The 24,093-nt window shown below is 37.7% G+C and overlaps 3 protein-coding genes across 3 annotated transcripts; 2 read left to right on the top strand and 1 right to left on the bottom strand.

Annotated features, from left to right (window-relative positions):
- Window positions 1-10,951: 10,951 nt before the first annotated feature.
- On the top strand, window positions 10,952-11,822 carry BDF20DRAFT_832175 (uncharacterized protein; the record flags this gene model as incomplete). Its single annotated transcript, XM_053078516.1, has 3 exons — window positions 10,952-11,053; window positions 11,514-11,654; window positions 11,736-11,822. 3 exons carry the CDS (start codon window positions 10,952-10,954, stop codon window positions 11,820-11,822), a joined length of 330 nt encoding a protein of 109 aa, XP_052941455.1.
- A 2,567-nt stretch (window positions 11,823-14,389) lies between these two features.
- On the top strand, window positions 14,390-15,951 carry BDF20DRAFT_811162 (uncharacterized protein; the record flags this gene model as incomplete). The annotated part of the gene is made up of 5 exons (XM_053076661.1): window positions 14,390-14,501; window positions 14,585-14,713; window positions 15,189-15,333; window positions 15,390-15,536; window positions 15,591-15,951. The coding sequence occupies 5 exons, from the start codon at window positions 14,390-14,392 to the stop codon at window positions 15,949-15,951; spliced, it is 894 nt and encodes a 297-aa protein (XP_052941454.1).
- A 3,328-nt stretch (window positions 15,952-19,279) lies between these two features.
- BDF20DRAFT_909863 (NUC185 domain-containing protein) lies at window positions 19,280-24,000 on the bottom strand (the record flags this gene model as incomplete). Its single annotated transcript, XM_053083643.1, has 14 exons — window positions 19,280-19,288; window positions 19,352-19,540; window positions 19,635-20,108; window positions 20,169-21,560; window positions 21,642-21,801; window positions 21,865-21,996; window positions 22,063-22,169; window positions 22,242-22,622; window positions 22,705-22,895; window positions 22,979-23,191; window positions 23,275-23,606; window positions 23,673-23,782; window positions 23,865-23,923; window positions 23,988-24,000. 14 exons carry the CDS (start codon window positions 23,998-24,000, stop codon window positions 19,280-19,282), a joined length of 3,762 nt encoding a protein of 1,253 aa, XP_052941453.1.
- Between the last annotated feature and the right edge of the window lie 93 nt (window positions 24,001-24,093).

Raw genomic sequence — 24,093 nt, 5'->3', positions numbered from 1 at the left:
CAGAATGTTATGGAAACAATATTCCAGGATATGAAACAATTTGTATGTATATACATTGATGATTTGGTTGTACATTCGAAAGATTTGCCATCTCATTTGAAACACTGTAAACGTGTTATTGAGGCATTGACAAAAAACAATATGCCTATTAATGTTGAAAAAACTCATTTTGCTCGGAACTCTGTGTATTTACTTGGCTTCTGTATTTCAGAGCAAGGAAAATCCATTGATCCTCGTCGTTTGACAAACATCGACGATTGGCCAAAACCAATGACAGCAAAAGCCATGATGAAATTTTGTGGTTGGGTGTCATACGTTCGTGCTCATTTACCACAAGCTAGCGCATTGACGGCTCCGCTTGATCACTTACGTTACAGCACTAAGAAAACGCTGGTATGGACCCCTGAGATGCATCAACATTACGATAGCATCATCAAAATTATAAAAGAAAACCTTGTCTTAAGTCATCCCGATTTGAATCATGAATTCAGTTTGGCTGTAGACGCTAGTGCGTATTCAATTGGTGCTTGTTTGTTCCAAGAATATGTCGATAAAGAAAAGGGTACAAGAACAATCAAATATATTGCTTTTGCATCCAAGGCTTTGTCTAAGAGCCAACGCAATTACAGTGTGACCCGAAAAGAACTTTTGGCATTGACCACTGGATTGACAAAATTCTATAAATTTCTGCATGGATCGAAACCATTCACATGTTATACGGATCACAGAAGTTTATCATATCTTTTTACTACCAAACACCTGTCCATGATGATGATGCATTACATGGAAGTTATCCTCTCCTTTCCAAATATGAAAGTTGTCTGGATTCCTGGCGTTGAAAATGTAATGAGCGATAAATTGTCTCGTATGTTTCCCCAGGAACAGGATCGTGTTCTCTTCGAAAAGGATGAGAAAGCCTTGTTTCCTGAATTATTTCAGCAAAACCGTAATCAAAAGGCCAAAGCTCTCAAAAAAAAGAAGAGTGGAAGTAAAATCATAAAGTCAAACAAAGACAAGTTCATTGAAGAAAATGAACTAATCAACATTGAAAGAATTCCCAACTTTCAAAACTTTTATTGTCATATCGGCAATAGTGATAACGATGTCGAATCTAACGAATCAGTTAATGATGACTTACCTCTCGCGAATAATAGCGTTCGCATCAAACAATGGTCAATCCGCACCATCCATGATACATTGGATGAACAACTCAATTACCTGTGTGATGTGGATGAAAACATTCAAATCAACTACGTCCAAAATATGGATGACAGTTACATCATTCCTCCTGAGGAAGATCGCTCTGATATTTTGAAAAGAGCACATGAATTCGGTCACTTTGGTGCTCAAGCCATTGTTAAGCGTATCCGACAAGATGAAGGTATGCACTGGCCCAATATCATGAAAGACGCACTTGAAATTGTCAAACAATGTTCTACGTGTCAAAAATTCGTCATTTCCAAGCGTGGATATAACCCTTTGAAACCATTATACTGTTATACTCCAGGTTGGCATTATCAAATGGATTTGTGTGGACCTTTCCCCTGCACTTCCAAAAATAATACATACATCTTGGTTTTACTTGATGTGGCTACTCGTTTTGTGATTCTTCGTCCCATTATTGACAAGTCTGCTAAAACGGTTGCGAGTGAACTCGTATCAATCTTTTCCCTTATCGGTTATCCTCCTATCATCAATTCTGATCGTGGTGCTGAATGGAAAAACCAAATTTTGGACCTACTTTGTGAAGCTATGAAAATTGATAAGCGTCTAAGCACGGCTTATTATGCTCAAAGTAATGGTGGCGCTGAACGTGCTGTCCAAAATACAAAGAAATTGTTATCCAAATTGATCCTAGGTAACTCTGAGGATAATTGGGATAAATCAATTCCATACAATTGATGCTCAATTGTAAAATTTCCAAGCGTTTACAAACCAGTCCATTTTGTCTGATGTTTGCGCGTAAAATGACAAATGAATATCCTCTCTATAATGACCCCAAGGATGACATTGAGCCGATGAGTACTGACGAATTACTCAAACGCGTCGAATATATGTCTGACATTTGTGGTATTTGTAGTTGTTTTATGTTTAGTGAACGCGACTTATAACTTGATATAAACTGTAAGGTGAAATGAGTCTCCTTTAGTCCTTTTATTATACACTGAAAATCAGAGAGGGGAGCGTTCACAGCAAACTGAATCTTTGTATTTAAAAAAGAAAAAAATAAAAAAAAGTCCTCGTTCCTTAATTTCTCAGCCAGTAATAATGCGGCATTATAGATGCGCATCTTTAGAAATACAAGATGACGTGTACAAGTGTTATTATGATTCTATGATCATAATAACGAGTCAAATGCTTGAAAGTGTGTCTAATTCATCTTTATATATTATAGGAGGTATGGAAATACCACATTGCCCCCTACCAGAATTAGAGCACCTTTGAAAGTCTTGCGAATAGATTTAGCGCGAAAGCACTGGCGAGTTAGAAACGAGTAAAAAAAAATGAGAGCCAATGTATTGTAACAAAGGTTGCAAGTCTAAGCAGAAGCTTTTTTAGACTTGATAGATGAACGAGGCATGTTTCTGCGACGTTTAGTTGAGGTGGACTGTTCTTTGACAGGACGACCTCTTTTGTGATGAGTAGATGTGGAAGGTTTTTTAGCGGGAGAGGTGGAATCAGTGGTGAGCTGATCAAAGTCCTGAATGAATTTTGTCATCGTACCAGGAAGAGCTTTACGAAGAGCTTTACTAGAAGTTGATGAATTCTTTGATTCATACTTCTTGGCTTCCGTTGCATTGCCTAACTGTTTCCAATATCGACGGAGAGTTTCTGTGGCATTTATATCAGCAACGGGGACCCAGCTATCAAATTCTGAACTGTAGTTCTTCCATCGTACCAAATATTCTCTGTTACGGCGGTTGCCACGATGATCTAAGATGTCCTCTATTTCATAGTGTTTTATTTCTTGACCTTCATCATCCAACTCAATGATTTCTTCTCGAGAGATCAATTTGAGTTCATGTGAAGTGTAATTACGCTTGGTAATTTCACCTGTATCAGACCGAAGGACGTATGCGTTACATTGGTTCTTTCTGACTATAGTAAAAGGTCCTTCATATGCAGGAGCTAATTGACCTTCTTTTTGAACACGAATCATAACATGATCACCAGGTTTGTATTCAACAAGGCGATGCTTTTTATTAAATTTAGATTCCTCGGCAGCTATTTTTGCCTTTGTTTTAGCAGCTATAGCAGGGAATACGATATCATGCATGTAATCGATACGTTTCATCAATTCTTCATGTGACATATGCTTTCTATTTTCAGCATTGGCGATTCGTTCGTGTTCAGCACGAAAACCGTATGGCTCGATCATTTTACGTGCAAACATTAATGAAAAGGGAGTTGTATTCAACTTTTTTGAAATTTGATTATTCAAGCTCATTTGGACTGCATTGAGATGCAAGCTCCAGTCATCTCCAACACCATGAGTATTTTTGGCAAGAGCGAGTTTGACGCTTTGTACAAATCTTTCACTCAAACCGTTTGCACTAGCATGGAGAGGAGTAATTAATCTATGATCGTATCCTAAGGCATCAGCTAAGTCTGTATGAAGGGAATTAGAGAATTCTCCACCATTATCGCTTTGTAACACGAGAGGAATACCCACTAACGCAAATACGTCTACTAATACACGCAGAACTGTGTCAGCATGCTTATTTTCTAGAGGACGCAATATGCAGAAACGAGTGCATACATCGACTATCACCAAAAAATAGTTATCATGGCGATTGGCAGAGGTCTTTATAGGTCCACCTAGATCAATGGCTACATGTTCACCTGGGTAATAACAGTATATGTTACGAGCAGGATGATATCCTCGTTTTTCTATATTGTGGCGTTGACAGTCTTCACATTGACGTACAGCTGTTATACAATCATGAATGAGATTGGGCCAATGGATTCCTTCATTATGAAGTCGTTTAACCATTTGTTCGGCACCAAAATGTCCCGTTGTATGGTGAGCTTCTTCTAAGAGATTTTTACGCTCTTTTTCATCGGGTATGACATAATCAGTATAGAGAGCTTGACCGCTTTGTATATAGAAAAGCTTAGCGTCATCAATATTGATTTTTTTGCTTTTAGTGTCAACAAGTTGGTTATATTTTGTGAGCCATAGTAATTTCTTTTTCTTGTTGATCTCATCAGATATAGCGTGATTTTTCCTAGGGGAAATGATTCTCTTGTGTTTGGAACTCTGATCTTCTTCCGCATTTTCAGGTTCAAATAACCTAGAAAGTTTGTCTGGAAGTTGATTATTGATACCCGAGATATGTATAACGGAAAAATCATAATCAAGCAAAATGTCTAACCATTTTATCAACATTGAATTCGCATTCTTCTGTGAGTGCAAATAACACAGAGCTTTATGATCTGAGTACAATGTGAAAAGAACATTCCAAACAAATTTGTGAAATTGCTTCAAGGCATATATGACGGCAAGAAGTTCACGCATGGTTGTACTGTAGTTTCGTTCGCTTTTAGTTAATTTACGCGAAAAGAAACCTATGTATTTTACTACAGTATCTATTTCACCATCGGCATTTGTTGTTTTATACTCATGGAATAAACAACAACCAATAGTAAAATTTGAAGCGTCAGTGGCGATACAGAAGGGATGATTCAAGTTGGACAGAGCTAAGGTTTGACTTGAAGCCAAAATTTCCTTAATTCGTTGAAAGTCCCTTTCATGAATTTCATTCCAATGAAAGTTCTCTTTTTGGGATTTAATTTCCAAGAACTGCAAGGAACGAAGAGTATCTAGCTCTTTCATGAGCTCCGCAACTTTAGGTAAGTGCTTTCTAAAGTAAATTTTGTGGGCGAGGCCAATCATGTATATTTGTAATTTTGCGTTGATCTATAGATTGCCCATGTTCTGAGATGGAAAATCCAAGAAGATATACTTCAGCTTTTGCGAAATGCGATTTTTCGAAATTAATCTTTAGATTAGCTTTTGTCAAAATCTTTATCACTTCTTTAACATGTCTGAAATGTAATTCCATAGAAGCAGAGAAGATGCAAATATCGTCGACAAAGCAGCGCACATACGGCATATCTTTCAACAAAGTCAACATTACTCTTGAGAAAAGTTGACTGATCGTCGATATTCCAAATGGAGAGCCAACATGCATATATTTCAAACCGTTGGGAGCAGTAAAGCTTGTCTTCTTACGATCAGTAACATTAACGGGAAATTGCGAAAATGCACTTTTAAGATCTATGGTTGAGAAAACCTTACCACCAGCCATGGTCATGAAAATGTCATCTATCAAAGGTAATGTTTCATTGATAGTTGGAAGGGCTTTGTTTAGTAGACGAGTATCTAACACAACTCTAATCTTGTCGGTTTTGTTACCGTCCAAATCCTTTTTCTGGACTACCGTTATAGGTAAATTCCATTCCGAGGGTTCAGCTTCAGTAATAATACCCGTTTTTAACCAGTCATCAATAATATCCATTACTTTGGATGTCTGTGCATACGCAATAGGATATTGTTTGACATTTGCGTAATAACCTTCAGGTGTGGGAAGATATAAAACGCTTTCAGGTAGGTTGCAGAGAGTGTTATCATTTAGATTTTTGTTTGCTTCTAGTATATAAGGCTCTAGTCCTTTGGAGAACGCATATTGTTCTCTTTCAGATCCGCAAGGAGTCTTGTTGGGTTCATATGCTTTATCCTCGATTGAGTCATCAACCTTGGAAGTGTTTTTAAATTTATATGCAACATTCACAAGATGGATCTTCAACTTTGGCAATAAGTCTACACCTACGATCACTTTCTGTTCATGGGCTAGCAATTCATTATCAATAACGTCGAATTTATGAGGGATGGTTCTGTTGACACCATCATATCAACTGATAAGAAATGGACAGTTTGTTAACGCTGGAGTTGCTTACCATTTGCCAAAATTAGTTTACCTTCGACTTTATGGAATGCAAGATCTTTACTTATGACAGATACTCCAGCGCCTGTATCGTTAGACAATAGCAAATTAATCTCGTTAATTGTGATGTAGGAAACAGGGGCATAACCAATATTATCAGTTGCAAATGGATTGTCAGTTTCACCAACTGCACCATTACGCTTACTAGATTAAGACAAATTTGTCATCTTGCGAGCGAGATATAGAATAAAGTTGCTTATCATAAGATCGTTGATCATTAATTAAGTAATTGTCATATTCTAATAAAGCTTTATTATATTCATCCTTAGATGTGTCGTCTTCAACTATATTCTGTCATTAGCAGCAGACAAATCTTGTTTTTCGGATTTACAAAGATGATAAAGTTCGGATTTAGCATCAGAAGGATGTACATCATTATCAGCAGTATCAGATATAATCTTAACTGCAGCAACAGTCGGTTTTACCTTCTTAACATCTATGATTTTCTTTTATCAGAACAGGTCTTTCCATGCTCGACAGAAAACTTGGCCACGCGACATAAGGTACAGATACCATTGTCTTTAAGGAACTGGATTGGAACTGGATTTCGTCCCTATCCAGAGAACCGGTTTTATTTCTAGTATCCTTCAATTTTTTGCAATTGAAGGTACTGTTGTTGCTGTTGCCGTTGTAATGCTTCTCGTTTGGTTTGCCGAATAATCTATGTCATCCGTTCTTCTCTTTTTGTTTGAAGAGTCTTTCTGACCAACCTTTTTGACAATTTCAGCGTGACTCTTTTCCAACGAGGACATAGCTTTACAAAGAATGCTATGCAATTCATTGAAATTGCTAGGAACGGAATCCTCGTTAGAAATATCTGCGTACTTGCTTGACAAGTTTGAACCATCAGGAAGAGAAGGCTTGTAATGGCCCTTGAATGTATCTAAAACCTTTTTTCCTGAAATCCTCATGATGCAAAGAATTAATAAAGTGAGTAGACAAAAAAAAATTATCTTCCACTTAAACCTTAGCGGAACAACATTATGCTGATATTTATCTAAATATTCGGCAACAGACTGGTTGGAGCCTTACTTCAGGTTATACAACAATGGTATTGCATTGAAAAGTATTATACATAGAAGCAATATCGACTCGGTTCTTAAGCAATTCCTTAACCTCTTTCCAAGACAATTTTTTGTTTCGAATGCTACTGGTGTAGAAATCACGGCCGATCATAGTCTTCTTGAGACAGGATCCAAGGTTGTAACGCCAGTGTTTGTTGACATTGACATTATCGTCTTTGTAAACACCGTTCAAAATTTAAAATGAACGTTTCCAATGAACGATTATCATTGGTGACGTTGGTTAAGTTGGGATCAAGTGCATTGTCGAAATCCTTATAATTTGAAGGCTTAACGTCAAAGACTGGAAGATCTTTAGTCTTAATTGCACGTCCATCCTTTTTACCAGAAGAACTACTACTTAAAAGCTTTTGCTTCCTCTCTCTAACACTTAAGACGTTCATGAGCCTCAACAATCTTTCTATTATAGAAAGCTTGCTTTGAGATATTTGGTTAAGTTGTTCTAAATTGATAACTGTTATAAATTGATTGTGGCATTTCCATACCTCCTATAGTATATAAAACACGAATTAGACACATCTTCAAATACTAAACACGTTATTATGATCATAGAATTGTAATAACACTTGTACATGTCATCTTGTCAAACAAATGATCAGAATTATTGTACATACAGTCCCAAAATTATTCTATCTTTTTGATGGAAAACAGACACTATAGCAATAAGCATTTGAATACAATGCGTTAAGCAGTTTTTGTAGGACTCTCCGCGAACAAGACAGCGATTTCCAAACATTCCCTTATCAAAGATTTCTTTACAGCGACAATAAAAAGCAGTGTTAAGATCCCTTACATTTAACAACTTTTTCGTGGGGCATAACAGTCTTCTCGCCCACAAAGGAGTTTGTCATCCAGAATCTTTCAAGACAATCTTACTGCTACAGTATGTATCACAAATATGTGGTGTCCAGAATCCGACATTGGGTAACTGCAGTTCAAAGATATTACTATCTCCATTGATAAAGAGGGAATCAGACGAGTCACTATCCATGGTAGAACACCCAGAGAAGCTCGTGTTAAATTCATAACACTGGGTAAATATAAAGGCTTACAGCTATGTCTCGTTGAGACGTCATATACCTTTCTGCAATGGAAAAACAATTTACCAGAAGACCATAAACTTCTCCTCACTTACTTAGACCAACCAGGCATTGTCTAAAAATCAGTCAGTCAGACAACCGTGCAAATTGAATAAAAACAGCAATGCAATCAGCTGGTATTGATATAAAACACTTAAAAACTCATTCCATGAGGCCACGAAGTACCAAAACAGTTAAATTGGGAAACTCAATTCAAGCTGTAAAAGCCCATACAAATTGGAGGCTACAAGTCATTACATTTAAAAGAAAATCTATAAGCTAACATCAAGACTATCAAAGGGTACAGCCAACAGCAACTCAATTTTTTCTTCAACAGTTTCACATTGGCGGTCGGAAATAGAGTCAATAGATGTTGGTTTAGGCAGGATTGTTCACGAAACGAAGACCAGAAATGTTATATGTACCAGCCCTTAGTATATTCTGGTGATTCACCTTCGTTACATTACAATTTCCATCCCCAAAAAAAACCAAAAAAATTATTCTGGAAATAAAAGCGCGACTCAGGGAGCTAGTATCACATTTTTGGTCTTCGTTTCGTCAACAATAGTAATCTCGAACATTTGGTAAAAATTCTCCACAACTACCACCTTCATTGTGCTAAGCTTCACTATTTGCCAACTAACTGCCTTTCCAATTCATGCTTTTGCTGTCTCGCTCATACTGGCTACATCTTTTATTTCTTTTTCTTTTGCGCTTGATTCTCCTGTTTGATATGAAATTAGCTATACTCTCTTACACCCTTCAATCTTTAGCCATCTCTCTACTTCCTACTCTTCACTTTACAATATGACGCCCTCTCAAGATTGCTTCTCTTTGATTGATACGTCTCCCCTGCACAATTCAACAATATGGACTTTTGTGCTGGCAATTTGTCTTCAACAACATTCCATTTCAACAACAACTCCACAAAATTCTTACCTCGCTTCAAACCATCAGCTTCTTCCAGTCTAATTGTTCCTGGATTCCCTCTTTTTTCTCAACTTCCTAATATTCTTTTGAGGATCTATTGGTCTTGAAACATTGCAAACATTAGATATTCAGATGACGTCAACGCGACATTTGAAAATTTAAAGCTAAGACGCACAACAAATGTTGGTGATGTAAAACACAATAGTGTACTAATTTTTTTAATTCAAAAGATGCCTGACTCCTTTCTTTTTTGCTTTGTCCTTTAGCTACGTTTCTCTCATGCTCATCGCTTATTTGTCGTAACTGCTGGTCGAAATGTTACAAGCAAGTTGTCGCTATTTGGTTGTTGAAACATGGTTTCCCGTTGACTTTTCTAATCTTTGTGCGAAGTTTGGTGTTGCGATCTCCCACTGTAAAAGTGCGAACATCGGCCTACAACCCAATTACCTCCCGTAAAGTATTAGTTTCAGTGCTTTGTGTACGCGAAGTTTGGTGTTGCGATCTCCCACTGTAAAAGTGCGAACATCGGCCTACAACCCAATCACCTCCCGTCGCAAATCATGGTCCTGTCAATGCAACATTTTTCACGATCTATCTAGCCGGAACTGGTTTGTAACATATTTGGCTGGCTATGTATGAATAGGTAATGTAAAATATAACAGTGGTACTATTTTTTTTTAATTCAAAAGATGCCTGACTCCTTTCTTTTTTGCTTTGTCCTTTAGCTACGTTTCTCTCATGCTCATCGCTTATTTGTCGTAACTGCTGGTCGAAATGTTACAAGCAAATTGTCGCTATTTGGTTGTTGCTGAAACATGGTTTCCCGTTGACTTTTCTAATCTTTGTGCGAAGTTTGGTGTTGCGATCTCCCACTGTAAAAGTGCGAACATCGGCCTACAACCCAATTACCTCCCGCAAAGTATTAGTTTCAGTGCTTTGTGTACGCGAAGTTTGGTGTTGCGATCTCCCACTGTAAAAGTGCGAACATCGGCCTACAACCCAATCACCTCCCGTCGCAAATCATGGTCCTGTCAATGCAACATTTTTCACGATCTATCTAGCCGGAACTGGTTTGTAACATATTTGGCTGGCTATGTATGAATAGGTAATGTAAAATATAACAGTGGTACTATTTTTTTTTAATTCAAAAGATGCCTGACTCCTTTCTTTTTTGCTTTGTCCTTTAGCTACGTTTCTCTCATGCTCATCGCTTATTTGTCGTAACTGCTGGTCGAAATGTTACAAGCAAGTTGTCGCTATTTGGTTGTTGCTGAAACATGGTTTCCCGTTGACTTTTCTAATCTTTGTGCGAACATCGACTTACAACCATCTTTCGATTCTGGAAATGTATTGTTGAGCACATCGTCAGTAAGGAGTTCAAAGGGAAGTTTTGAGATCTCACAACCGTGAACTCCTGGCACATCGTCTCCTGGAGAGCTTAAGCGTAGGTTTTCTGTAGCGATTGAATGCAACTAAATACCTTTACTATATGAGTGCTTTGTTTTGAATTTTATCTAGACCTCGGTGATTGTATTCCTGGACCTGCCACACTTAGAAGACGTCCCCAAAAGCTTGATGATGTGACGGTCGATATCCATGTATGCAAGGGCGGCTTTATGGCTTAACCTCCCTAATCTGCCTACCCAATTAAATGCGATCACTGTTTTGAACATCGATATAAAGATATTGAGCGCATCAAGCAACAAGTTGAAACGGTGTTTATTTGAATAATGAAGCGTATAAATTGACATTGCTCTTTCTGGATATTAACCACATCTGTTGCCGCCGGTTGGGTAAACTTCTCTCGAACGAAGATACCAGAAATGATTTGAAGAACAGGCAAACTTTGGATATGAATGACGAACAATACACGGATGTTTTCAGTGGACCAGTTTCTAGAAAACTTCTGTATGATCACGTTCTTAAGCGAAATGATCTGTTGTATTCTATGGTGGTAAATCTCAGCTTGGAGAATAAACCCAAAAAGTCGCAGACGGGATCATGCATTGCATCATTCTTGAATTCGACTAAGCTACAGATAACATAACCAGTGTAACATTAGGTTTATATACTTTTCTTACATCAAATGATCATTTACATTCACGCTCTTTTTCCTTCTGTTTTTAACGGGTCACATCAAACAGAATTTTGGCGAAGTCAATAGCCTGCAGGATAGCAGGGTGATTAAGAGGAATGGTGAAGTGTTGTATGAATGCAAGATTATCAGCTTGGAATAACAGGTGATATCCCGATTATAATAAAAATTATGAAGCATCAAGGCTACCGATCAAAGAGCGTTCTCGATTCCGTATACACTCAGTATTGTGCTAACATAGACGCTGACATTGATTATGCTTATCCTTCCTTGCTAATTTTGATATGGATAATTTTTTGTTGAAACTTGGAACAGCTAGTATAATACAACAGCTCGCTCTCAGGAAACAATAGTAAAGTCGGTGACAGGCATATACAATGGCATACTCGATTTACCTGCTATTCTGACTGTACTTTATGTAGCCTTTTTCGTGGATAAATACAACTATACAATTACTACAGTGAATGCTTGCCCTCGCCGTTCCACCAATTCTTTCAAGTCGTATCTGATATTGCAGTCCCTATTCCTTCCGTTTTTTTAGAAGCGTCTTATGCTCTCCTCATCCCGGTTGGCTACTCTACTTGTCTTGAGCGAGAACCAACTTGATAAAGCCATCTTGGGTCTATAATACTTCTTTATTGATGGCGGGAGAATGCAAGAACATTATTGCAAGCTACTAATGGAACGGAAATGTGAAGGGTAACGTTTGCGTAAGCATTGTACACTTTCATTGTACAAGACTTTTCGCAATTTAAATCTGGGGCAAATGCAGAGTATGATGCTTTTCGGAATCTGATATGTAGAACAATAAAGGAGCTTATGATGGAGAGTATGGAGTTGTGTATTTTATTTAAACGCAGTTATAGCAGTATCTGGATGCAGTACAATGACCGTTTCTTATTGTACGTAAGAGCTGAGAGGTTACTATTAAGTAGACAGTAGTGTAATGTATTAATACGCATTTAAGCAATTCTGTATCGTTTTCTGCAATGAAATAAAATAACGTTTGTATCGATCTTTTAACGATTTCATCATTTTTTGAGTGTGTGAAGCAATTTTCAGCGCATTATTGTTCTTCATCCCTTCCACAAGCAACTTATCGACGTGTGAAGCAGCTATAAAATAATTTTATTACTGTATTGTCGATTTTATCGCTTCCAGAAGCAACTATCGATGCACCAAGCAAGTAGAAGGCTTAATTCCCGAATTTGTCTTAGAGTTGCAATATCATTTCTAAAAATTACTGCATTATGGTCAATAAAGTAGCTCTCATCAGTGCAAATCTGATGATAGATGAGTAAAGAAACAACGTTTGAACAGCTGTAGTGTGATAGAACGAGACAATAAATTAAAAAAATGAACTACTTTTCAAGACTGTTCGTACTCATTCGAAAGGATGATTCTTTCAACAATTTTGTTAATTGGTTCCTTATATATGCTTCAACAAGCAAAGACACGAGTAGTAAAGTATGTGAGCTAGACTAAACTAAGCTATCTTAAGTGCTAAACCGATATTCCTCAATCAATTGTATATAATGTTATATCACATATGAAACAAGGTGAGAGACAGACTTTTTTACTGAGACATTGACACATGGGCCATATTCTAATACTCATTCTACGACATGCAGTCAATTCTATCCACGATAAATCTCCAAGCTTTTTTAAAACAGTGCCCAAAGGTTCAACCTTTCTAAAGATCATAATTTTTTTTAAAGCGATTGTCAATTCTTGAATGGCTTGTTGTTGAAGGAGTGTAAGTACAATGAGCGGTTGCTAATCCCAGCTCCGTCCAGCTCTTGATTTGAACTATTTAATTAATATGTGTTCACGCGGCACGAATGCGTAGAATACAACTACTTTTTAATATTTTGGAAAAGGGAACAATTCTGAGCATTTACGTTATGTTGTTGTACGGCTCAATAATTATTATTTGCATTATTTCACTTAGTTCCAATCGATATTTTGGTATTGTATACGGTATAAGTTGCTTGGTGTTATTAACGAATGTAGTGGCTTTTTCTATTAATAGTTTCCAAGCTATTGGTAAGGTTTAGTAGATGTTTGTAGATGTACGTTTTTGACTGTACTCCGGCGCAAACCTCATCGATGATCACTTTAAGGGCCTATTTGGAAGCTTGTAAGTTTTTCTCAAAAATAACCTTCTTGATTTTAAATGAACTTGTGTTACATCGAAGAAGATCATTGCTGAGCGCAAAACAGATGTACACTCCAACTATTCATTTATGTAACTGAATAGCAGGTTACCACACGGGCATTATCTATTAGTGCTTCAGTCTATAATTTGCACTGATAGTTAAGATATTTTATCCAGTTTCTGTGGTCGTCTACATGCGTTGCCTTATAAATTAAGATGTATTCATTTTACTATACCGCATGTATCGTAATATTCAGGACTGTGCTTATTATAGTTCAGAGGAGGAATATCAGATTAGGTAATCACTTTATTGTACACTTGTAATCTTACCTTATCATTATAGTAATTATTCAATAACATATTGATTATAACCTCTCTCTCAACTGGCTCCTATAATATACGCTATGAATATCATTCAGGAAACCAGTTTATTCTCAACCACTCATTGCCCTATAGTAAGGTAATGTTCATATTGACAGCAGTTACTAATTTCGACTAATTAAGAGTTGAGTTACACGGTTCCGCTTTTCTCTTTTGGTGTTTCTCTCGCTGGTGTTCATTGGCTAGTTCTCCTGATTACTAACTCAAGTTACAAAATCCATTAATCTTCATGGTGAATAAGTCTATACACCCATCGCGTAAAAGATACAGATCCAGCTTACATCTATACACATTATCTGTTCTTCATCTAATTATTGAGTAATAAACAAGAACCTCACTGAGTTTTCGCAGACTTGACAGTGCTTATTTCTAATTTGTTTTATTCATTCTTCTTGACCGATCCAACAACTTGGGATATACTATTTTTGGACCAAATCTCCTGGGGTAATATCATGCAGGCCTATTCTGAGCGTCACCTCCCTATACTGGACGCGTGGCTATTATTAAGCCTGGTAAAAATGTCAAGAAAAAAGCAACCATTTGCTTTTTACCATAACAACAAAATGTCTATTAATTACTTTTTCCGAACCTCTGCAAAAGAATGGGACATCATTGAAGCTATTATACAATATGACCAAGACGACAGCGCAATTGATATGAGCCCAAATCAACTTCTATTGAAAATGAAAAGTGATTTGAAAACAATAGGAAAAACTCAACAAAGCTTGAACAGATACGTTTTGAAGGCCGTGCTACAAGTTGATGTAAGTAAGAGCTAAACACAATTCTTCATCAAAAAGACAACTAACCTTTGTTCTACACTTAGAAACTTTTGCAATTAAGATGTTTAGGAGTCATTGAAAGAGAGCCTCAAGAGATTGAGACTGAGGAGCATCCAACAGTCAATGTCAACAACATATCTCAGAACGAGCAAGTTAATATTGCTGGTGTTAATAATATCACTATGAGTCAACTCGACTGTTCTAAGAACACTAAACGACGTGCTCTTACTGAAATAACGAATCAGGTATCTATACTACACTGGCATTCTGTTATCTTACAGTCAATTACTTAAATTTACTGATTTTCTTTATATTTTCTTAAAAGTCCGAAACAGATGTAGCTGAGGGCTCATCAATGTTTAATATCAACCCACCCTCTGCACCAGTCGAACGTCCTCATAAACCAAAGTTGCGAAAACTTCAAACCGAGGCGTTAAGTCAGTTCATCCACTTTGGAACTTCATTTTCCCAGAGTAACTCAACGGCAAAGACTCTGTACAATCAATACAAAAATGAGCAAAAGAAAACTCTTCACTCAAATCAATTGGTGTATTCGAAGATATCGTTGGATTGTTAGATAGTGAAACCAGCTACCACTCATTTCTTGAAGAAATGTGGGCGACAAAGTTTAGCGGGATACAAGACAACCACAAAGAGACTTTCTTCAATATAGTAAAGTATTCTTTAACATCTTTCCACCTTGTTTGCAGATCAACCGCAATCAATATCTCAAACCATGAAAGGACGCACTTCGTTGAGAATATTATTCCATCATTATTAGCACTGGGGAAAGCACTTGATTTCATTGAGTTCAAATGGTAAATAAAAAAAATAAATAAAAAGGTAAAAAAGTACTAAACTATTGCTTCTTTAGGTGCGAGTCAGAATTTACGTCTTCGAGAGTGCTGAAGCAAAAAGCAAACGATTACGACCTTCGATCAGCCCCTAGCAAATATATTGATGCCCTTGGTACATTAACGACGCAAAATAACATGGAGCTTATCATTGTAGAGGCGTCCAGGTAATACATTTAATCCATTATTTAAGATGAACAGGTTATAACCCATTCATTTAGCGGTCAGCTCAAAGAAAATACCACGCATTCAATTGAAGACACTCTAAAGATATTGGAATGTGGTATATCATCATTAAGAAAAGAAGCATCCCATTACAATGATGCATCCTTGTCGACGTTTATGAAGCTAAAGGTTTTTGGCGTTCATGTCATTAAGTCGCAAGTAACACTATCAGAAATCTCCCTAGATGATTCAACACATTGGAAATGTATTGAATTAAGGACAGCGAAATTGCCAACAGCTTGGAGTGATAGAGTCGGTCTAGTACAATATATGGAGCTTTTAGCCACACTTTATGTATGTATTCTAGAAATGTTAGATTGCTTTGTGTGGAATTCACCTATTTTTATTTGCTTTTAGGATGCTTGCCTTGATAACCAACTGATTCAAAAGCAGCTCATAAAGGAAAATATTGGTTTGATTTCTTTCAATGGTCCTTCCATTGGATCAGTAATAAGAGACAATTAACGCCTCCCCTCTTATTTTTTTTTCTGTCTTTTTTTACTAAGTTGCTGACTAAACGCCCTGCATTTATTGTTCAAATAAAAATTTTGACCCAAAACAAATTTATCGATGCGGATACACGGTTTTTAAACTGCACTGGTGTATCAGTCATTGTTAAACTTTCAGTCTGGACCTTATATGTTTATATTGAATCCTGTTACGATAGTCTTTACAAAAACCTATTGAAGCATTTATTCATCAGACAGTAGTTAATTGACGTTTTTTTTTTTTTTTTTATTTAAAAATAATAAATTAGTCACACATCGCTGAGGGGTGGGAACATGGAGAGGAAAGGCAAGTTCTATGATAAGTAATTAGTCGAAAGCAGCCGCTTCTCGCAGGTGCTGCGAGGAAGACAGACTCAAAAGAAATAATGTTGTGGGCTTTACTAATGACGGATGGGGATGAAAACTATGACCTATAGCCTTTATGAATCCCCCTTAAAGTCAGTTAACTCATTTCCCTACCTTGGTGTTCCTTTCCGCCCGGGTGGCTATGTGGATCCCAACGAACTAATCCGTATCAATACCACGAAAGCATTGGCTACGATGAATATCCTCAGCTCTATTGGCTTAAATAACCATGGTTTTGAGAAACTCTTGGCTCTTCGATTTTATGCTCAAATGATCCGGCCTCAACTAGAGTATGGTGCAGCTATATGTCCTTTCACCTCCGCCAACATCCTCAGACTAGAGAAGGCCCAAAATACCTGTATTCGAAGGATCTTTGGTGGTTCGTCCCGTTCATCTGTAAAAGTAATGCTCCACATGGCTGATCTACCATCCATGAAAGAACGCTGTGCGATTCTCCAAGCTAAATACATACTTCGTTCTCACTACTTACCAAATGATGCTCTACTAACCTTACTGCACCCCTACATCCAAGATCCATCCAGCAAATCAACCTATTTTCGTCTAAGCCGCTCTCCTATTTGGAACCGAGCTCAACAACAACAGTCTATTGATCATAAAGTCCTTAACAAATGCATTCGTGAGTTTCGAACCGAAACCCTACATGAACTGCAACAACCACACCAGAACTCAAAGTTACTCTCTGCGTGTCGGACAACCATCAGCTTAGACCCTATACTCTGGCTTCCGATGACTAGCGAAGAGCGTAGCCGCTGCATCCGATGGCGTCTTGGATGGCTACCTGGTGGTCATTCCAACTTCTGCTTCCATCATCCCACCACCATCATGACAAAACAACATGCCATACAATGCTTACAGATGCACCAACGTCTAATGATGCCAATATCAATTCTAGATCCATTGTCTAATCTTTTGAATCAACTTCCCACTCGTCCCCCTCGATCAGCCGTCACTCGCCAATCATGGACCGTCCGTTGGCCGGCCATTTGCCACATTCTTTATGAACTCGATCATTTGTTTCATGGACTGAATCCACCTCCACCAGACCCCTCACTAGGCTACGCCCTATTACAATGGTTGACCCAGCCCTCACACACAACAACAATTGATTAAATCCTTTTTACCCTTGTTCCCGAAGGGGTTTTTAGCAATATATAGTCTATACTATAGAAACTTTAGGATCTGCCCCGGGCAATTTTTGGTGTTCATTGGGTTTTAAATATTGTAATAAAAGATTTCTTTAAACGTATTTTACGTGAATTAAATCAAAAAAAAAACCCCCAATCTGTATTTTAGCCAACAATTCTGTAGAGTAACCTATACTTGCGTTAGGTTGTTTTGTGAAAACGACAAAATATTCCCGTGCGCTTGATGAAAAACCAAGCACATCTTTTAATCTACCTGGTTTTTGGCAAGAAAATGAAACGCAGCAGACAACCCGAACAATGCCTAGGGACGCAGATTAACAAGCCCAAAGGCAACAAAATAGAGTTGGAAAGGAGAAAGGATGGAGAAAAATCTTACAACTATACGCCTATTTTGAAGAAAGGAAGGTAACCTCAGCCATCTCCTCACAATGTTCTAAATACAGGCTTCGCCAACTGTTCCCAGATAGTTGTAAAATATAGTTACAGCAAAACGATGCTGTAAGTTCGCTTATGTCACCAGGGGCAGCCTTCTGCTTTCACAAAAGCGGTTTATATTGAAGTGGCTAAAAGAAGCAAAGAGTTTGAATAGTTACACTCATTGGTATTTGTGAATACAGCACCTCCCAGGAGCGTAGCAATTTTTTGCAGCATTGGAATACGTTTTGCGTGTTTGCATCCATTTGTTTGACTCAGTAAATCCAAAATTACAAAACTCCTCGGTGATCTTTAATTATACAGTACGAAATTCTGTGGTAGTGTGATGTGAGCGTTTTTAAAATTATGCTGTCCTTAGCAATTTCATCTAAGCCGACCTAGTCAGGTTCCAGGCTACTAAAAGGTATCTGCGTTCTAGATGAAATTTGAATATTCATCGCTTTTCAATCTTGAAAATGGTAAAAACTTCTACGTTAAAACGCCCACAAATGGCTATAGAAGCTGCCCTGAATAAATACACTCTTCATCTGTCTGTTTTAAAGCTTGACCATGTATTAATACTTTATTGGATCTCCGTCTACTTTAAATATGGACTTATTCAATTGATTGGCGATAAAGTTTTTCTGTCTTTCGACGGAAACTTCCTATATAACGGATCGTACAATTGCAGCGCATAAGTTCTGTGTGTTTTTGACGTAAGTCGTTATTTAGCGGATTCGCAGATAACTTTGTAGCAAGAAAAGGTTCACAAGCATAGTTTCACTCTCCTAAGCGTCTTATAAAAAAGGATGCAAGATATCTAGTGAAATTCCAGCAATCTTCAAGACTAGACAACTTATTAACTTCAACATTTTTTTTTGATTATAGTAGCATCAGCTTTCGTGAAAAAGTTTCTTCTCATACCAGCCTTTATCTTATCCTCAATCAACACAATGATATTCAACAAAGAGAAGGCGTGATATATAAGCCAGCTACATAGTCTCGAATTGTTCTATCAAGATATTGGGTTCAAGACGGAAAAAAGAAGCTTTCCTTTTAATCCTCATCAATTTTCTTTCGTCTCTCTCATTCTACGTTGAGCATCACTATTGACTTCATAACAGGTATCGTTATAAGAATTACACATTTAAATTAACATATTACCAAAGGTGTTTTTTTTTTTGTTGTAGTAATAAAGAGCGGATTACTTTCAAAATAGTACTTTGGTAGTTGTCAATTGAAGTCGAGGAATTAAAAATACTACCCAAAAAGAAAATTAGAAATTAGAAACTGGCAAAAACGCATAGAAAAAGCATCACTTACCAAACTTGCAGCGAAGACAATATCACGCTTAATGTCTTGCTCTGCCTGTTCCACCTTTTTATAAAGACTAGTGTCGCCAACCATACGAGCTGCACCCATTACCTCACGGCATGTTTCATCCAACCGACTTATACAACGGACAATGGAGCCTTCCAGCACATCGGTCAAATCCGTGATATGTTTAAATGACTAAAGAGAAGTGCGGTAAATACATAATAAGAAAAAGGTTATCAATATAGATCTCGCAGGAGGCAAGCATTATTATATATGAAAATGTCTTTACCAAACCTCTGGCCCATTCATATACTACTTCAACCAAGTCAAATTTGAAACTACTGACATAGTCTTCCACAGAAATAGGAAGGCCACATTCTACTTGCAGCTCTGCGATCTTTTTTGCATAGGCCAGAACTGTTTCCTTGGCCTTCATCAATTTAGGGGTGAGACGAGGCTCACTAGCATTGCGTTCTTGAAACACGAAGCAAGAGAGTATAGCAACAAGCTCTGCCGGTTCATAGTCCACAAACACGTTATCTAATATCAATTCTGTTAATAAAAGTTCATCCGCTGAGTTGATCTCACAAGCAACCCGCCCTTTCAGTTGTACGGTTCCTTGGTTATCGATATAGTTCAATTGGCGCAGCACTTCTACTCGTTGATGATAATCGGGAAGAAGCTCAAGGTTTTGATCGGAAATGGTCATTTTCAGCATTTCAATTTGGCTGGATAGCTTTTTATGGGCATGAATTAGGCTATACTACAAAAGCGAAATCGAATAAGTGAGATGCTCAAATTGCTTTAAGAGTCATCAACTTACATGTTCATCCAACTCTGGACATTTAGTACATTGGAATTCCCCTATAAGTTGCTTTAAAAGCCTCGTTTTGGAACGCAGCATTTCCTGAAATTCGATATCCTTAATTTTGTTCCAGTCGTATTCAGGTACTATCCCGCTATGTTTGGCTTCTGATCCAAACTTTTCCAATTCTTGTTGTATACGTATAATTTCAATTGATTCAGCAGTACCGGCTATAATGGGATCGGCATCAATTTTTATAGTTAAGCGACTAACAAATAATATATCGGGAGCACCAATGGTAACAATTTCTGTTTTGCCTTCCCCACTGCCAGGACTACAAACGGTAGTTAATGGTAAAGGTGTTGACTCATCCAGGTTAGCTGAGCTATTTATATCCAACTCTTTTGGCAACAATACCAAGCAATAAAAAGATCTATGCTGTGAATTGGAAGAAGTAACTGGCAAAGGTCGCAAAATCACTGCAGGCGCATTTCTGTAGATATTCGTGTTGATCACGATGAAACGGCCGGTAGACAATATACGATTACCAACTGGTGTCACACTTATATAATGAGTCATCATAGCTCGATTAATATGCAATATCTCTGCACATACATCGTAGAATTTATCAATATCGACTTCACAGATTGAGCAATCTAATTGACGGAGAGCACTGCGTTTCTGTTCGTTTTCATCTACTAACCGTTTCGTTTCTGGTAAAAGCTTCTGAGCACTGTTTTCAGAAAAACTACGCTTGATCATCTCTTCTACTTTTAATGCTTCTACACGAAGCAGATTCAGAATCATATTGTAGGTGAGTCTAAACTGAGATTCCAATTTGGTGGGCTTTCCAAGAATCATGGTAGACAAACAAGAAACTTCAGGTGGTTCCTCAGTCCCTGTGGCGATAATAACAACCCCTGTGCTGTCTAAACCACGACGGCCAGCACGACCCGACATTTGCGTATATTCACCAGGCAACAAATCCCGGAAATTACGACCATCATGCTTACGAATGGCTGAAAAGACAACGCAACGTGCAGGCATGTTTACACCCATAGCAAAGGTTTCGGTAGCAAATAAAACCTTGACTAAACCGCGAGCAAACAAAATTTCCACCATTTCTTTAATGATAGGTAATAAACCACCGTGGTGCACAGCGATACCACGGCTCAAAAGATCACGCATTCTTAAAATTTGAGGTAGTTGTTTGTCAGACCCACGAAGACGGGTCAAGCTGCGTTCGATAAAGACATGGATTTCACTCTTTTCCAAGCTTGAACAGAGGTCAGTCTTGGATAGGCCAGTAGCGAATTCTTCGCAACGTTTTTTAGAAAATGTAAATATTACAACAGGTAATAGGTTCTTTGTCTTCAGCATACCAATCAAATGGACAAAGAGATTGCGGTCCTAATGCGTTCGTGCAAAATGGCAAATTTTTAAATTATTAGCATAAAGCAGTATTTTCCGAGAAGAAAGAAACATATTTACACTTTGAAATGATTGCTGGTAGCTACGAGTAATACTTTTCTGACCACCACGAGCGACACCTCCTCTGCCTCCGCGACCACCACGAACGTTCGGGGAAGATCCTTTAGCTTTATCGATCTGTTCTTTACGCTTCAACATGGCATCTTTGGCTTTGTTATAGCTAAATCAGAAATGGAAATGGTTATTAAATTTGACTCACCTTAGAAATCCATTACTCACTTACTTTATCATACTCAGCTTATTCTCATTCGCTCCAACAATTTTATATATATCCTTATTGGCGTATATATAATGTTCGAGAGGAACGGGTCTCTTCAGAGTACTGATAACATAAATATCTTTCTTCTTGGTACGACTAATCGGGGCGATACTAAGTTCAGCACATCCAAAAGGCACAGCATAGTTTGTTTACTATATTTACCCAACCCAACCAGCAAATTCGTGTGTATTCGGTACAGTTGCAGACAAGAGGATAATATTGACGTGTGCAGGTAGCATAATGATGACTTCTTCCCAAACAACACCTCTCTAGCAAGTGAAGGAGATAGAATTCAGAAAGACCTCTATAAATATTCGCAAACTTTTTCTTTTCATTTTTACCTCCAAATCATTAACATAATGAACTTCATCAAAAATAACAAATTCAACATCACGGATCAAATCAGCGCCTCTATAAAGCATGCTACGCAGAATTTCTGTCGTCATTACCAAGCAACTCGCTTCAGGTCTAATTTGAACATCGCCTGTTAAAATACCGACATCTTCTCCAAAAGTACGTTTAAAATCACGGAATTTTTGATTACTGAGCGCTTTTATGGGTGAGGTGTAAATAGCCTTTGTCATATGTTTGGTAGCTAATGCAATGGCGTAATCAGCAACTACAGTTTTTCCGGCTGATGTATGTGCTGCAATAAAAACAGAGTCTCCCATTTCCAAATGATAAATAGCACGTTTTTGGAATATATCGAGCTCGAAGGGAAACTAAGAATGAAATCTTTGAGTTCTACCTTCACTGCTTACCAATAAATTCCTCCTTCTTCCATCTTTTTATTATTATTGTTACCTGCATGGCCATCTCGGATACCAAATCATGGAAATTATCGAAAGGCTCATTGACGTTAATTTCGTGAGCCCATTCACGCCGCTTGATATTTTCGTTAGCTGTTTTTGTCAATTTTTTGGATGTGAGCTCTTTTTGAGGTGGTAAAGCCGTTGGTAATAGGCTATCCAATTCCTCGTCTTTAGCCGCTGTGCCTAAGGATGAAGAAAGGTTAAGATATGTTATTCAAATTCCTATTGAACACTTGGGCAAAATTGGTATAATTCTTCTCCTTTACCTTTATCGCTTCCAACATTTTCAGTCCCTGAAGCATTGGGTGTTTCCTCTGCGATTTTAACGCTCAAAAAATCGTAAGCAGTATTATCACTCGCTGTCATCATTTCTTCAATATTAAAAACCGGATTGTTCGTTACTGCTGTTTCTTCCTTCCGTTCCTCATAATCGTCAAATACTAATCCCCTATCCATTCCTGGGGGTACAACATATAGATCTAAAAGGTGACATAGTCAGATCAAGCTCAAAAATGATCATCCCGCAATAAAAAGCTTGCTTTCTCTTTTACTATATTTCTACCTTCAGATGCAGAAAGAGAGAAATCTGCATCAAGTACAACATTTTCACTATCATCCACTGACTGATTATCTACAATAACACCTTCGTTTTCCAATCCACCTGGGGCAAATGGAAATTGAGAAGCTGTACCGCGAACAAAGTTTTTTGCTGAACCAAACGCTCTGGATAGACTAGTTGAGTTTGCTGAAGTTGAGTTGGGATCATCAATAATTACTTCTCTTAATCCTATAATATCACCATCAAAACCTTTACGAACCACTTCAATACTGGTTCGAGGTTTAGATAACTGCGTGTATGCGTTTAATGTGTAGTCTAAGTTTTCTTCCCAGTGTCTATAGAAAAAAAGTCAATAAGTCTGCCGAGTGGTCGTATTGGTTTCTTTCAAGCTTCATTCTTACTGTTGACATTTGTTTAACCAAGTTTCAGGGAAGTGTTGCTGAGGGGTGAGAAATATTTGTTCGAGTTCACTGATGATATTCTCGTCGGCTTCCTTTACAGTAGAAGAAGCCTAGCATTCGTTACAATAGTTACAGTTAGATCTGACTGCATTTCTATGTTTCAAAACAGATCTTTCGTCAGGCAAGACTTACTTCATTACTGTCACCTGATCTTAATTGTGCAAAAACACTTTGGATCTTTTCTTTACTCACTATAAATGAAAAAGCATGAATACATAGGAATCGGGTCGTTACTATTCATTTATCGATATTTACAACAATGGCTCATATAAACTCGCTCGGAAGTTCTGCGTATGTCTGCGAAGAGTTGCGATTGTTTAATGACAAGCACACGTCTCGAGCCAATGGGTGCAGATGAGTC

Source organism: Mycotypha africana, assembly GCF_025528875.1.
Source record: "Mycotypha africana strain NRRL 2978 chromosome Unknown BDF20scaffold_1, whole genome shotgun sequence".
Taxonomy (NCBI): domain Eukaryota; kingdom Fungi; phylum Mucoromycota; class Mucoromycetes; order Mucorales; family Mycotyphaceae; genus Mycotypha; species Mycotypha africana.
Note: the sequence above shows the minus strand (reverse complement) of the source record. Positions and strands in the feature narration are given on the sequence as shown.